Consider the following 13,895-nt stretch of genomic DNA (forward strand, 5'->3'; position numbering starts at 1 on the left):
CACCATGTTGTACATTACATCCCCAGGACTTATTTTTTTATGACTGGGAATTTGTACCTTTTAGATACGTTTACCCATTTCGCCTACCACCTCACTCCCAGACTTTGGCAACCGCCAATCTGTTCTCTGTATCTGTGAACTCAGCGATGTTTGTTTGTTTGTTTGTGTGTTTGTTTGTTTTACATTCCACATGTAAGTGATTTCAGATGTATTTGTCTTTCTCTGACTAAGTTCACTAGCATAACGACTTTAAAGTCCATTCATGCTGTTGCAAATGACAGGCTTTTCTTCTTTTTTATGGTTGAAAAATATTCCCCCGTGTGTGTGTGTGTGTGTGTGTGTGTGTGTGTGTGTGTGTGTGTGTGTATGTGTATCACATTTTTTAAATCTATTTATCCATTGTTGGGCACTTCGGTTTCCCTATCTTGGCTACTGTACATAATGCTGCAATGAACAGTATTTTAATGTATATTTAATAGTCAATATGTTTCCTAAAACTGTTTATTTTTATTTTCTTAATTATATGCTATAAAGAAAATGTAATAACCTTTTTTAGCAAGGTCCATATGAAATTTTCAAACTATCTCCAGTATATCATATTGTGCATGTATGAAAAGGACTCCTGGAGCCTGGAATGGCTACTAATGTTCTAGGAAAAATTATTCCTCAAATTTAAACTCAGAAAGGGCCTGGGGTGACAAAGGAGTATCTAAGCAGATACTTCAGATTTATGAGCAAACTTTCCACTCAGTAATCATTCTTCATTGGAATCTATAAGTAAAAACATTGTGAAATACTCACTGTTGAGACAGCTTTCCCTATCTTCTTCCTTCCCATTTCTTCATTAATAGGCAACTAGTTCATTAATAAATATTACTCTGTGCCTATGGAAGGAGAATTGTGAGTATTGTGAAACTATTTATGTTTCCCAATATGCCTTTATAAATAGCAATTAATGTGGAAAAAATTTAAAAAGTCGAAGTCATATTTAGGCACAAATGTATTTTACAGTGTTTCTTATAATTGTTTCTAAATATGATGTGGTTTTACTTGAGCAAAAATTATAAACCATATGTATTTGCATGTTCTTATTCATATGGTTTATGTAGTATTATAAACTGTTCATACATTTAATATGATCTGTAGTTTTCTGTTAATATTTTATAAGGATATTATGGTTTTATAGTTAACATTAATTTGAGGTATTGCTTTAAGGGTTAAAAAAGTACTTTAAAATAATTTTTTCCTGATGTTTAATTTTGTATTAATCAAGCTATCAAAGTTTCATGTTGGCTAGAACACAGTAACTATATATTATATACGTAAACTATGTAATTATTATTAGCTCTAAGAATGCATTTCTTGTTTAATATTATGATGTTTTTAGCCGCAGACATTTAATTGTATGTAGAGTTGTTTTAAATTTGAGTAATCCACTGGATCAAGCTTGTTTTCTCTGTTGTCTAAGGACATTTATATCCTTTTATGTTATGAAATTCTGGAGTTTCTACTTTGTTATCTGAGCAGTTAAGCAAAATTAAAATTTTAATGTAAGGAAGATTGTTCTGTCAGAAAAATATCTCAAGTTAAGCTCCTTGGTTATTTTTAAAATGATAGACTCTCAACTTTTTCATATATGTCTTATAAAATATTTGACTTTCGTGAAACACCAACTCCATACCAAGGGTATTTATGTAAAGCTGTTGATTCAGTTATATTATCCATCTCCAACTAATACCACCTGGAGGCAATGGAACTCATGTTTGTGAGAGAATGAGGATATTGACAACGATCAATTTCTTTCAAATATCTATAATATTGTAGGTTAGACCATCATTTGTAAGGACCTTTTTAAAAAATTAATAGACATTTTTCTTATACCAGTTTTACGTTTACAGAATAAATTAGCACAGAGAGTTGCATACTCCTCCCCCCAGAAGTTTTTCCTACTATGTTTCCCCCACTATGCAAAAGTACAGTGTTCCTATGAAACCTTTTGAAAGCTGAAAGGGTGTAAAGGGAAGAAGTAATTATCATTAATTTATATGGAAAAAATTTAGAGTGTTCCCAGTCCCAAAAATATAACCTACCAAATCATCCCAAATAACACATAAAACCTATGATAACACTAATGTATTGTGAAATCAGGAATGATAAAATAAATACACAGCACATTTGTACACCCATCAATCCAGTCAAGCAATATAATTTTTCTGTTTTCTCTATTACGGGATGCTGACTTTAGACACTACTTTGCTGCTTGCGGAACCAATATTAACTTTCTGCAGCTTTCAAGATTCTTTCTCTCTGCTCGTAAATAGTAGGAATGATGGAAGCAGGCAAGTTCAATGCATGCATGGTGTCTTTTATTTCATTCACCACATTCCAAACGCTTAATTACGTAGTTTACGCTAAGCATTAATACCTTTACGAGTGCTCTTAGGCTTTTCCCATACCTAGGACACATCTTGCTAACAGATGCACAAAACAAATCAACATGAAGCAAAGATGCTCAGAGTCCAAAGCTATGGTACTTGATACTGACATCTGAGTGTACTTCCTGGGGGAGGAGCTTGGCGGGCCACTCTTGCTGCTCCAGGTGCTAGCTGCCTCAATGACAGCTTGCTGCAAAACAAACACTGAGCATTATTTTCACTTTTTGCCTTTTATGTAAAAGCGAAAATCCTCTTCAGATTTCTTGCAGTTAGCGAAAGCAGGTACTAATGTAGGTCTTTCAGAAAGGCAAAGTGACAGAAACTGAACTTTGCAAAAGTGGGGGATACCTGTATTAATATTTTTCATTAGTGTGGTACATTTGTTACAACCAATTTATTATTAGTAGTAACGAAAGCCCATAGTTTACATTAGCACTCATTCTTTGTGTTGTGCAGTTCCATGAGTTTTGACAAACGCATGTCATGTATCCATTACAGTAGCATACAGAATAGTTTCACTGCTAAGAATGTATTTTAATTAAAAAAGTAATCATCACCTTTCCTAAAAATCCCATATATTAAAAAAGAATAAAACTGCTTTATGTTTTGGAAGACAAGTAGAAAATCTTACTCATTTTGTTACTGAGAGTTCTTTACCTACCATTCATTAAGAAAATGTTTTACTAAAAACAAACAAACAAAAAAAACCAGATTGGCTCCAGTGAACTATATATTTCTTTCACAAGAGTCCCACATCTATGATGTTTGCCTTATTTTTCTCATCTTCAAAGTAAATTTTAAATCTAATTTTAATAATTTAAATAATTAAACCATTTCTCCTTAGATATCTTTTTCTCTTTTCCAAGTGGCTTCTGTCCTCTCTCCTGTTTATTTACTACACTTGATCTTAGCCAAAAGGCCGAGAAGCGATTCTCCTGTTTATTTTTAACCAGATTTTTTAGTACATATATTTTGTCATAGTCCTAGAAACATCTTTGAAAGGCTGTAGATTATAAATACAAATTTTAAGTTATGAATATATTAGTGCTGTAACTAGGATTCTGTAACAGCACTTTTCTGCTTTTATTTTACCCATTAACTTCTAAGTTTCTGTTATTAAAAAAAAGAAAAAACCAAACCTCTCGAGTACATTTTAGCTCTTGGTCCAAGTGTGGAAGTGAATTTTGGCAAATTTGAGAAAATATTCCTAGCTACATCTAAGTCATAAGTGAACAAAACAACAGGCAATAAATATTGGCCAATAATTAAAAAATGGAATTCATTTTGTGTTACCCATTGCATTAGTTTTCTAGAGCTGCCATAACAAAATACTATATAGATGGTATGCGTTGAACAACAGAAATTTTTTCACAGTTCCAGAGGCTGGAAGTCCAAGATCAAGATATCAGCAGGTTTGATTTCTCTTGAGACCTTTCTCCATGGCTTGCAGATGGCTGGCCACCTTCTTGCTCCGCATGGTCTTTCCTCTGTGTAAATGCATGTCTATGTCCAAATTTCCTCTTGTTGTAAGGACACCAGTTAGTTTGGATGAGGGCCTACCCGTATGAGCTCATGTAACATTAATTACCATTTAAAAACTGTATCTCAATTATAGTCATATCCAGAGGTACTGGGAGTTAGTGCTTCAACATAAGAATTTGGGGGAATAAAATTCAGTTCATAACAACCATTAGTAAGTCTTTTAACTTGTGACTTCAAAACAGTAAGACGTAGTTATTATTGATTAAACATGTCACTGTGAGTACATGCATTAATCCACAACGAGAGGGTGAAGTTAGAACTAGTATTTCATTGAGAACTGTTTTAGTTAGCAACCGACTGATTTTCAGTTAGAGCCTTGGTTATATATACAAAGGGAATTATGTAATACAAAACATTTCTTTAAATCTGAATAATGACCCAAATGCTGCTTACTTTAATATTAGAGCAAATGAGAATTAGCGTTTGTTTTAAAAACCCCAAACAATTTAATAACGGATATATTAAATCAATTCATATTGGTTATAGGTTAGGTCGCATAGGGGTGATAGAAAAACTAATTGACTTTAAATAACTGACCTTCGTGCAGTTTCCTCCAGTGTTTTCTCCATTGTGGGACTCTGAAGTTAACCGCTTCTCATTCATAGGATGTGCAGTGACCCTTTGGAGGAAAAGGCAGTATTTTTTTTTTCTTTGCTAATACATTTTTTTCAAAGGCCTCCTTCTTGATCTCCCTGCATCATTCAGAAACCTGAATCCAAGTTAAGAGACTAGTCAGTCATGGTGAGCGTGAATTTCCCTCTGCTGCCTGCCTAATACTCTCACACCACACAGTAAGGGACTCCAGCTACGCTCCTCAGTGAGACATTTAGCGTAGGCTCCAATTTAAGAATTTCTCTTTAATATGCTATTTACTTTGGTACTTTCAGAGATCTAAATGTGGCATTATTCTCTTCACAAGCATTTATCAAGCCTCTTTGTCACTTTTGTACTTTTATTGTTGGTTAAACGTTTAGATTACAATCACTTAAGAGTCATGAGTGTAGTTAGAATCTTTTGTGCTTTTGTAGGAGAGGGAAAGACTAGGAGTCAAACAGCCATGGGTATAGATGGTTCTCTGAACTTCCTTTCCCCATCTGTAGAACAGAAATAACCAAAATGATTATTCCCACTTTAGGAGGTTATTGTTAAGGTTCAAGTTGATAACCTAATCTTAAGTATTTTGTTCAGTGCCTGGCATTCAACAAATATTAGTTCATTTTCTTTCACTGCCAACAACCTAATTCAAAGCCAAATTATTTTAAGTCCTTGGGGGTATTGTTATTGTTGTTGCTGAATGTTGCTATAGCAAGCTGGACATACTTCTAGTTTCCTGAAAATTTTCTAGTGTTTTGGAAAGGTGCAAGATGTTAATCAATGTAATTGGCACCTGGATATTTAATGAATGTTTATACTGTCCCGATCACTGTTAAGTGTCTTTGGAATCAAAAGAGCCAAGACTCATCACGAAGCTAAAATGAGTACATAGTCTGCTTACAGAGAAAAGATCTAGTTATATGAAGCCATTCATAACTAGACATTATTTATTATAATTACTGTTATAATAAAAACAAAATGCTAATATGTGTTTCTGTAGACAGGAAATGTGAAAATAAATACAAATCAAATTTCAGAGCCTTCCCAAATGAGGGCATAGGCTGCTGTCTTCCAAAGGACATCCCAGTGGACTCTTCCCCTGAACGATGGCCTGGCTGAAGAGCTGTGGCACGGCATGTTTCTCGAGAATGGGAGGCGTGGGGGTGCTTCCAGAAAGAGTGAGGCATAGGGTGTGGGCCACAGTGAGGTGGGAAATGACCAAGAAATCTGTCTGACTGGGCAGAATAGATTTTAGAACATGATGTAAGTAAAACCAAAGAGACCAAGTAACCAAGAATTAAGAAAACATTGTACTCACAGTTTACTTACAATAATACAGATCTTAAGCAGGCAGGAGAAAATTGTGGCGGATGATTAGTCTAGGAGTGGGTAGGCAGTAACCTGGAACAAGAAGACCACCTAGGAGGCAGACCCAACAATCTAGGTGTGTATTAATGAGGATTAGTACTAGAGTGGTAAAAGTGAACAAGAAAATACAGAAGAGTATTTTTTCTGATCCAGGTTATGTATTCTTCAGTATCATGAATACCTTTTATACAAAAAGATGATAAAAGTTTTTTTGTTTTGATTTCTCAGCAAGTTCCCCCAAACAATTTTGCTTTTCATTTTGTTGTCTTTAACAAAAGATAAGCAGTAGATGGCATTGTTCTATAGAAAGGATTCCCGTTTTTCACTTTTAAATTACACGGCCTATAAGATGGGGTAATTAAGTATCTTTTGAGATACTTCTACTCCAAAGACAAATATGTTGGTCTAACATAATTTAGTATGAAATACAACTTTTTATGTTCATTTTGAAATGTTTGAAAGATGAAGGATGATATATGTAGGATTTATGTGGAAAATAATATTTCAGTAAAGTATTTTATTACTGTTATCAAGGATTTAATGGTTATTCAGGGAAATAAGCATGCCTGTTATTTTTGGTCTTGTGAATTGATATTAATGAAAACAAAAGGACTGTCATCAATATGTAGGGCGGGAGTTCAAACAAATTTACTTAAATCTTTGAAAAAGGCAAAAAGTATATATGATTATATTTTGTATTGTGTACCGATTAATGCGGTCCAAAATGTTTTCTGTATAATTGGGGTCAGGCCATAACATGACATGTTTACACAAATGAAAAAAATGTTTTTTCTTTGATCCTCTACGCTATTCCCATAGAATTTTTCTTTGAAAGGAATGATTAAGGATTTCAAAGAAATAGTCTTTCTTACAGAATACTTTCATTATTTTATAATTTTATTTTTGCTCGAATATGTCTAGGTCTACATTTATAAGTATGTGGTTTAATTTTTGTTATCCGATGAGGCATAAGCTGATTGACATTGCTTTTAAGAAAGCATTTTCAACTTTATGTGAGATAGAGATAATTAAAATACTGAAATCTTTTTACTTTTTCTACTCTGAAGACATAGCTATTTTTAGTGAAAATTTATTTTGAGATACATCATTATTTTCATTTGCTTGAAAATTTATAAAACTGTTACTGCTTCCTAGCACTATTATAAGCGCCCTGAGGACTAAAAAATTGCAAATCATTCACCTTTTAATTACCATAGGTTTTGTAATTCTAGAGCATAGTGGGCATTCAACATTGATAAATGCCATTATTTTCTCCCTTTAAGCACTTATTCAAAAATTGTATGTGAAGACTATGTGCCAGGAAGTATGCAGGGTATACAAGATCGCTATGAAAATTTGCTCAGAAGTACCTCTCACAGTGAGTGTCAGATATGGCTATAAAGCTGTGGTAGTATAGATCAGATTGCTACACGAAGACCCCGAGCAAAGGATTTCTTCTATCTCAGTGACTGTGGAGTTGGGACCTGAAGGATGAGTAGGAGTTTATTAGGGAGTGGCAGGCCATATCTGTGAGAGGCATGGCGGAAAAGCAGATGTCCCTGAGGGCCCAGGATGCAGGGGTGTGTGAAGGGGAGAGGAAGGCTTTGGAACAAAAAGATGCTGGGGAACAACTCAGAACCACAATCTGATATTCTCTAATATGAAAACATTCCTTTAATAACGTAAAAATAAAATTTTTGTTTTTCATGTTGCTACATTTCATTCTTTAACCAAAACAACATACAGATCTGGATATTGTTTTCTCTTTTGTCTGGATATTGTTTTCGCTTTTGTAGTAAAATTAGACTTCTATATTATCTTTTACAGTGAAGTTTAGCAACTGCAATGGAAAGAGAAAAGTACAGTATGAAAGCAGTGAACCAGCAGATTTTAAGGTAGATGAAGATGGCATGGTGTATGCCGTGAGAAGCTTTCCCCTCTCCTCTGAGCATGCAAAGTTCCTGATATATGCCCAAGACAAAGAGACTCAGGAAAAGTGGCAAGTAGCGGTAAAACTGAGCCTCAAGCCAAACTTACCTGAAGATTCAGTCAAGGTAGAGTATCCACATGTGGTTTGGAAGTTATGTTTGAAAAATTAGCTTATACGGTTTGAACTAAATATACACTTTGCTTTATATCATATTTGTGGATGCCCAATATTTAAATTTTTATCTACTTCAGTTGTTTCAGTAGTATTTTGTTGTATTTTTAATCTTATGAGATATTTAGACCAAGTGTATTTTAAGCAATCCAAACTTGTATTTGAAAGATTTGTTTACACTTTGAGATTTATAACTTAAATTAGAAATACTTTTGAATTTCTTAGAAGCTTTACAAGCTGTTAAGTATAACTGCAAAATAAACAATTCTTTGCAAGATTTCGCCAGCCAAATTTATTAGATGAGAAGTTCAGATTTACAGTAGTAAGAGGAAAGCATTTCTGGCAAGGGGTATTGGGTTTTTGTCTTGACCCTTAATAATCAAATTGGGAGTATGAATTATTTATATCATCAACATGACTCTTAGGAATGATATACTCCCTCTGGTGGAAGTTGCTATAAGCCAAGATAAAATAAATAAGACACGGATCCAACAAAGTACAGTTCGATTCAATTCAACAAACATTTACTGAGCACTTATTAAGTGTAAGTCACCATATTCGGAACTTTAAATGAGAAACAATAACTTCTTCAGTAAAGTTATGATAACATGGCTCGTTTGAATATCTACTTCTATGAATTAATTTGAAACTAATATGAAGGGCCATCATACTCATATTCTGAAATTTATGATTTTATGAACTATGACTATTACGTTTTGTGTGTTTATTTATTGTGAAAGAATAGAATACACACATTCATTTCTGGTATTTAATTGTAAATGTGATATACACAGCTGTAATGAAATCTGAATAAATATATCAGAGGAAAATATATCATTTTTCTTCTATGCCCATGTTGGACTTCCATTAAGTGAAATGTAATTTGTTAAACTATTAACTATTAAGGGGAATCATGTCATTTAGGTGATATAAAGTGAGAAATCGGTAATTAATCGAGTGAAAAGTTGCTTTTGTTGTTGATGATTTGCTGTGTTCCAGCAAACTAGCTTGGATATTTTCACTGAAGCAGCAAGGACTAATGGCTAAAATGTCTACAGATATAAGGAGAAATAGAAGAAAATGTTGACATCCAGCAGAGATTAATACCCCATGTGCAAAGTGGGTCATCTACAGCATCCATCATGGCTGACATAGGTTTAGAATAATTACAGCATTAATTCTGTGCGATTTAATAGGGTCATAAATATTTGAGACATTCCTTAGCAGTATGTATTAAACTTCTCTTGGAATTCAAATTATATTTTAGCCTATCAAGATCTAAATTTAATGTACAGTAGCACATTACCTGAACTGCGGTTTAAACTAATGAGAAATATATAAAAGGGTCCTATTAAATTTTGCGCAATATTAACAACTATCTAAGATGGCTTATAGAAACTGCAAATAGTTTACACAGCTGTACCACATAATAAATTTTGTTTGGAATTCAATATTTCAATGAACATCATAACCCAAAAATTTTGTGATGTTTCTGTTATTTAAGTAGGGGGACAAGGAAAGGGCCTCCAGACTTATTTTTTTGTTCATAATAAACTGTGATTCCAACACTTTCAGATATCCACTGATACTTATGTACTTTCAGAAAATATTTATTTTAGTACTCAGGAATTTCTTCTTGTATTTTAATGCAAAGGAATCACAAGAAATTGAAGAAATAGTATTCCCAAGACAATTGATGAAACACAATGGTCACCTACAAAGGCAGAAGCGAGACTGGGTTATCCCTCCAATCAACTTGCCAGAAAATTCCAGAGGACCTTTTCCTCAAGAGCTTGTCAGGGTACCACAATTTTAATTGTCTTTGGGGCATGTGTCAAGTGTATGTTAGAAGTACTTTTACCACAAGGTAGAGTTTAAAACATGTAGTACTAAAAATATTTTTTTGTATAGATGTAAAGTGCCTCTTCTCATTTTTTTATTATCTCAGATTATTTGTAGAGCTCTCTGTAGGTCATGTACACCATGGATGATAAAGTTTGTTCAGTGTGTGACTACGTAAGCTGTAACTTCAGTATACATTAACACTCATACCATATATTCCTTTGCCATAATACAGATACACCTGAGCTTCCTTGTCTGAGAGCTGCACTCTCCATGACGATCTTTGCCCTCCACAGGTAGCTTTTGGGCCAAAGAAAAAATAAAAGGGCAGTCATTGCTAAAAAATGCCAGCACAAAGTGCATTTGAGAGTTTTTAAAGGAAAAGCAAAATGACCTCTGATACCATTAACAGAATCCCTGGGGCTGTGCAAAAATATAGGCTTTCAAATCTGAAAGTTAATTTTTTTTCAGTTAACTCTAAATGCATACCATCAGATGCAGAGGGGGGGGGAAACACACAGATATTTCTGTGTTTAGTAAAATTAGCAACCTGCTATTTATTATTAAAAGAAGAAAAACAAAGTCATTGTATTCCCCTTTATTAGAAAGTAAATGTTTCTGTAGATGATTAATGTAGATTCCAGTACAATTTACAGAAAGTTGTATTTTTATTGTCATTTTCTGTGTTGTATACTCCATTCTAATGCACATTATAATTCAGTTTAACCGTGAATGACATAATCCCCAAATAAAGGTGCTTCTGATTTTTCTACTTTAATGGACAAAAGAATTTTGCCTTACCTTAAAAAAAGATTCTATTACTGGATTAAGTGTATTTGCCTAATACATAAATATCCTTTATTATCATGTCTAAATAGTATTGCTTAATTGATCCTTTCTCTGTGTTGTCTTTCCTCCTCTCTTTCTATAACCTGACCCTGTGATTACTCATCTGTAAACGTATTTTTCCTAGGAATTGTTGTGTTTGGAGGAAAAGAAAGTGAGCGTGTGGGTATAATTTTTGAGTATAGAAATATATTTCAAAATTATTTCTTGTATGTTCTGTTATTAATAAGTAATTTGGGGTAATAAAAGGTGCCACCTTAAAATGATATGGAAAGCTTTGGTTGCAATGACTGTCAGTACAATGCAAGTACAGAAATCTGAATTAGTCTCAACCATAAGTTTAGAGTTCTCAAGTGAAGCTATTTTACACTATGGTTAGATAGTTACATCTTATTTATTGCAAAAAGGTAAATAAATTTTTTCATTGAATTTGACACCTGTTATTGGGTTTACTATTCTAACCTACAAATTCCCAGGCTAGAATTTGATACTGTTTAAAAACTGACACTCCTTAATTTTGACTTTTTGCACTGCTTTGAGTAAGTGTTATTTTAGAAGTTAACATTGCCTCCCCAGTCTTTCTGGTGATAGGTGACACCTCTTTTTGAAGCCTATCACCAAGATGTAAGGACAAGGAATAGGACTGGCAGCATTTCAGTGGTTTTCTAGGAAGAGATGGTGTAAGTGTGTAACTGAAAAAGGGCATGAGGTGTGGTATGCCATGTCTCTGATAATGAGCTCATTTAGTCTCCCATTTAATGTGATTGTCTTCTTGACCTTCAGATCAGGTCTGATAGAGATAAAAACCTTTCCCTGCGGTATAGCGTCACTGGGCCAGGAGCTGACCAGCCTCCAACTGGTATCTTCATTATCAATCCGATCTCAGGTCAGCTGTCGGTAACCAAGCCTCTGGATCGTGAGCTGATAGCCCGATTTCATGTAAGATTTCAACTGCTGATATTCTATGTATTAATAGGCTTCTAAATGTCTGCAGAGTTTAGCATTTGCCTCTTATCAGTCTTAAAGCTTTGATTCTGAGCGTTTTAACGTCTGAAATGTACTTGTAGCCTTTTCAATTTATTCTAATAATTTTATTGTTTTTAATAGAATTGATGAAAGCTCCCAACAAAAAGAAAACAAATGATGCCAAAGAAGAAAGTGAAATTGCCTAAACTTGCATTATTCTTTACTCATTTACTGGCTTTCAGATATATAGCTAAGAACCTATAAGAACAAAATTACATGTAGGGAGTCAAACTGTTGCTTGTAAATGATGTAGAGATCAGAACATTTAAATAACTGTATAGTATTCCATTGAATACATAAGCTATGATTTTAATACGTTTTTTATGAATAGACATCTGTGTTCTCCATTTTATCTGTTCCTGCTGGTATTATCATTACCATTAAATAGAGACCTAGGAAATGGACAGAGTGTTTATTAAAATTATTTTAAAAAATGTATGTGGTAGAGCAAGATTCTTCAAGGGACATGTCATTCTAATGCTTTTTATATTGTTACAAAACAAAGAAAGAAGTAAAACTTTCATACATTTTACAAAAACATCACATTAATGGGGAAACTTGCTAAAGATAGCACACAATAGATCAGTCTCATCAGACTAGTCTCTAATTTATGATTATAAATAATATCAATACAAAAATCTCTATGTTTCTCTTCCTGTATGAATTCCCACTATCTGAACTGGCGTAGTTATTAATAGAATTCAGTAAACGAATATTTTCTGGTCAATTTTGGGGTAAATTCTTGCTCTCCAGTGTCTCATTGCACATAAAAGAGTGGTATTTATAACAAAATATAGTTAATTATGGAATTGCAAGGATGGTTCAGTATTAAGAATCTAGTAATGTAATATATTAAATAAGTCAAGGGGGGAAAGGATTATTTCCATAGGTGTTGAAAAGGCAGTAATAAAATGTGCATTGTTTCATGTGTTAAATGACCTCTAACTAAAAAAAAATACGTTGATGCTTCTTTAACTTGATAAAGCATATCAACAGAAACCAGCAGTCAGCATCATACTTAACTGGAAAATCATAGAAGCATTCGTGTTAAAAAGAAACAATTCAATAGAACACTACACAGCTATTGAAAAGAATGAATGGATCTCTGTGTGCCGAATGAAAAGATTTTGAACATATTCTGCCAAGAGTAGCTGAGTGATTATATTTGTTTAAGAAGAAAAAAATACAAAATTTCTAGAATACCTATAAAACAGAACTTGGGCTTGGGAGAGGAACAACTGTTTTATATACTCATGTACTTTTAACATTTATGAGTGCCTTTTACTACCAAAAAAAAAAAACAAAACAAAACAAAAAGAACTAATGTCAAAATTTCCTATACACACTTAATTCTTTGTAGATTCTTTTCTGTTCCCTTGATCTATATAACTACTGTGTGCCAGTACCACATTTTTAATTACCCTGAATCATATGTACTGATTTAGCAGAAGGATTTAGGAACTGAATAGAACTGGCTTTGAATATGGGCTCTGTCAATAGAGCAGTTACTTAGCTTTTCTGAAGCTTGATTTTTTCCAACCTTCAAATGCTGGTCATTGCTACTTCAATCTTTTGTATTTGAATTAAATGAGTTAAAATCCATAAAACTCTGAACACAGTGCCTAGCAGATAGTCATTGTGGGTTTTTGGCTACTATATCTACTCTAATTATACGGAGTTTGGCTAACTTAAGTTTTGAGGCAAAGAGTAGCTTTTGTTTTTCAGCATCTCAGTCCGTCCATGCTATTTTGATAGCATGACAATAGTGTATTTTAACTTTTGACTCTGAGATGTAAATCTGTTAAATAGCTTTGTTTTCTAATTGCTTTTGCAGTTGAGGGCACATGCAGTGGATATTAATGGAAATCAAGTAGAGAACCCCATAGACATTGTCATCAATGTCATTGATATGAATGATAACAGACCCGAGTTCTTACACCAGGTGTGGAATGGGACAGTTCCTGAGGGATCAAAGCCTGGTAAGTTTGAAGGTAATAATTTGGAGATTACTTCAGGAAATGCAGTGTAATCCAGCACTGCTCTATAAGCAAGAAAAGGAGAAACGATGTGAGCCTTTTAGTGTCATTTTCTTTCATTCATAATGCTTTTAGGGAAACAGGAAGGTAACTTAGGGAAAAACT

The 13,895-nt window shown here is 33.6% G+C and overlaps 1 protein-coding gene across 1 annotated transcript in view; it reads left to right on the top strand.

Annotated features, from left to right (window-relative positions):
- CDH2 (cadherin 2) overlaps window positions 1–13,895 on the top strand; it is a 210,401-nt gene that overhangs the window by 149,808 nt on the left and 46,698 nt on the right. Inside the window, exons 3-6 of the mRNA XM_081078176.1 lie at window positions 7,767–7,993; window positions 9,695–9,841; window positions 11,512–11,667; window positions 13,589–13,733. Coding sequence (XP_080934302.1) covers window positions 7,767–7,993; window positions 9,695–9,841; window positions 11,512–11,667; window positions 13,589–13,733 — 675 coding nt within the window. The remainder of the gene's footprint in view (window positions 1–7,766; window positions 7,994–9,694; window positions 9,842–11,511; window positions 11,668–13,588; window positions 13,734–13,895) is intronic.

Source organism: Rhinolophus hipposideros (assembly GCF_964194185.1).
Source record: "Rhinolophus hipposideros genome assembly, chromosome: 17".
In the NCBI taxonomy this organism is placed as follows: Eukaryota; Metazoa; Chordata; class Mammalia; order Chiroptera; family Rhinolophidae; genus Rhinolophus; species Rhinolophus hipposideros.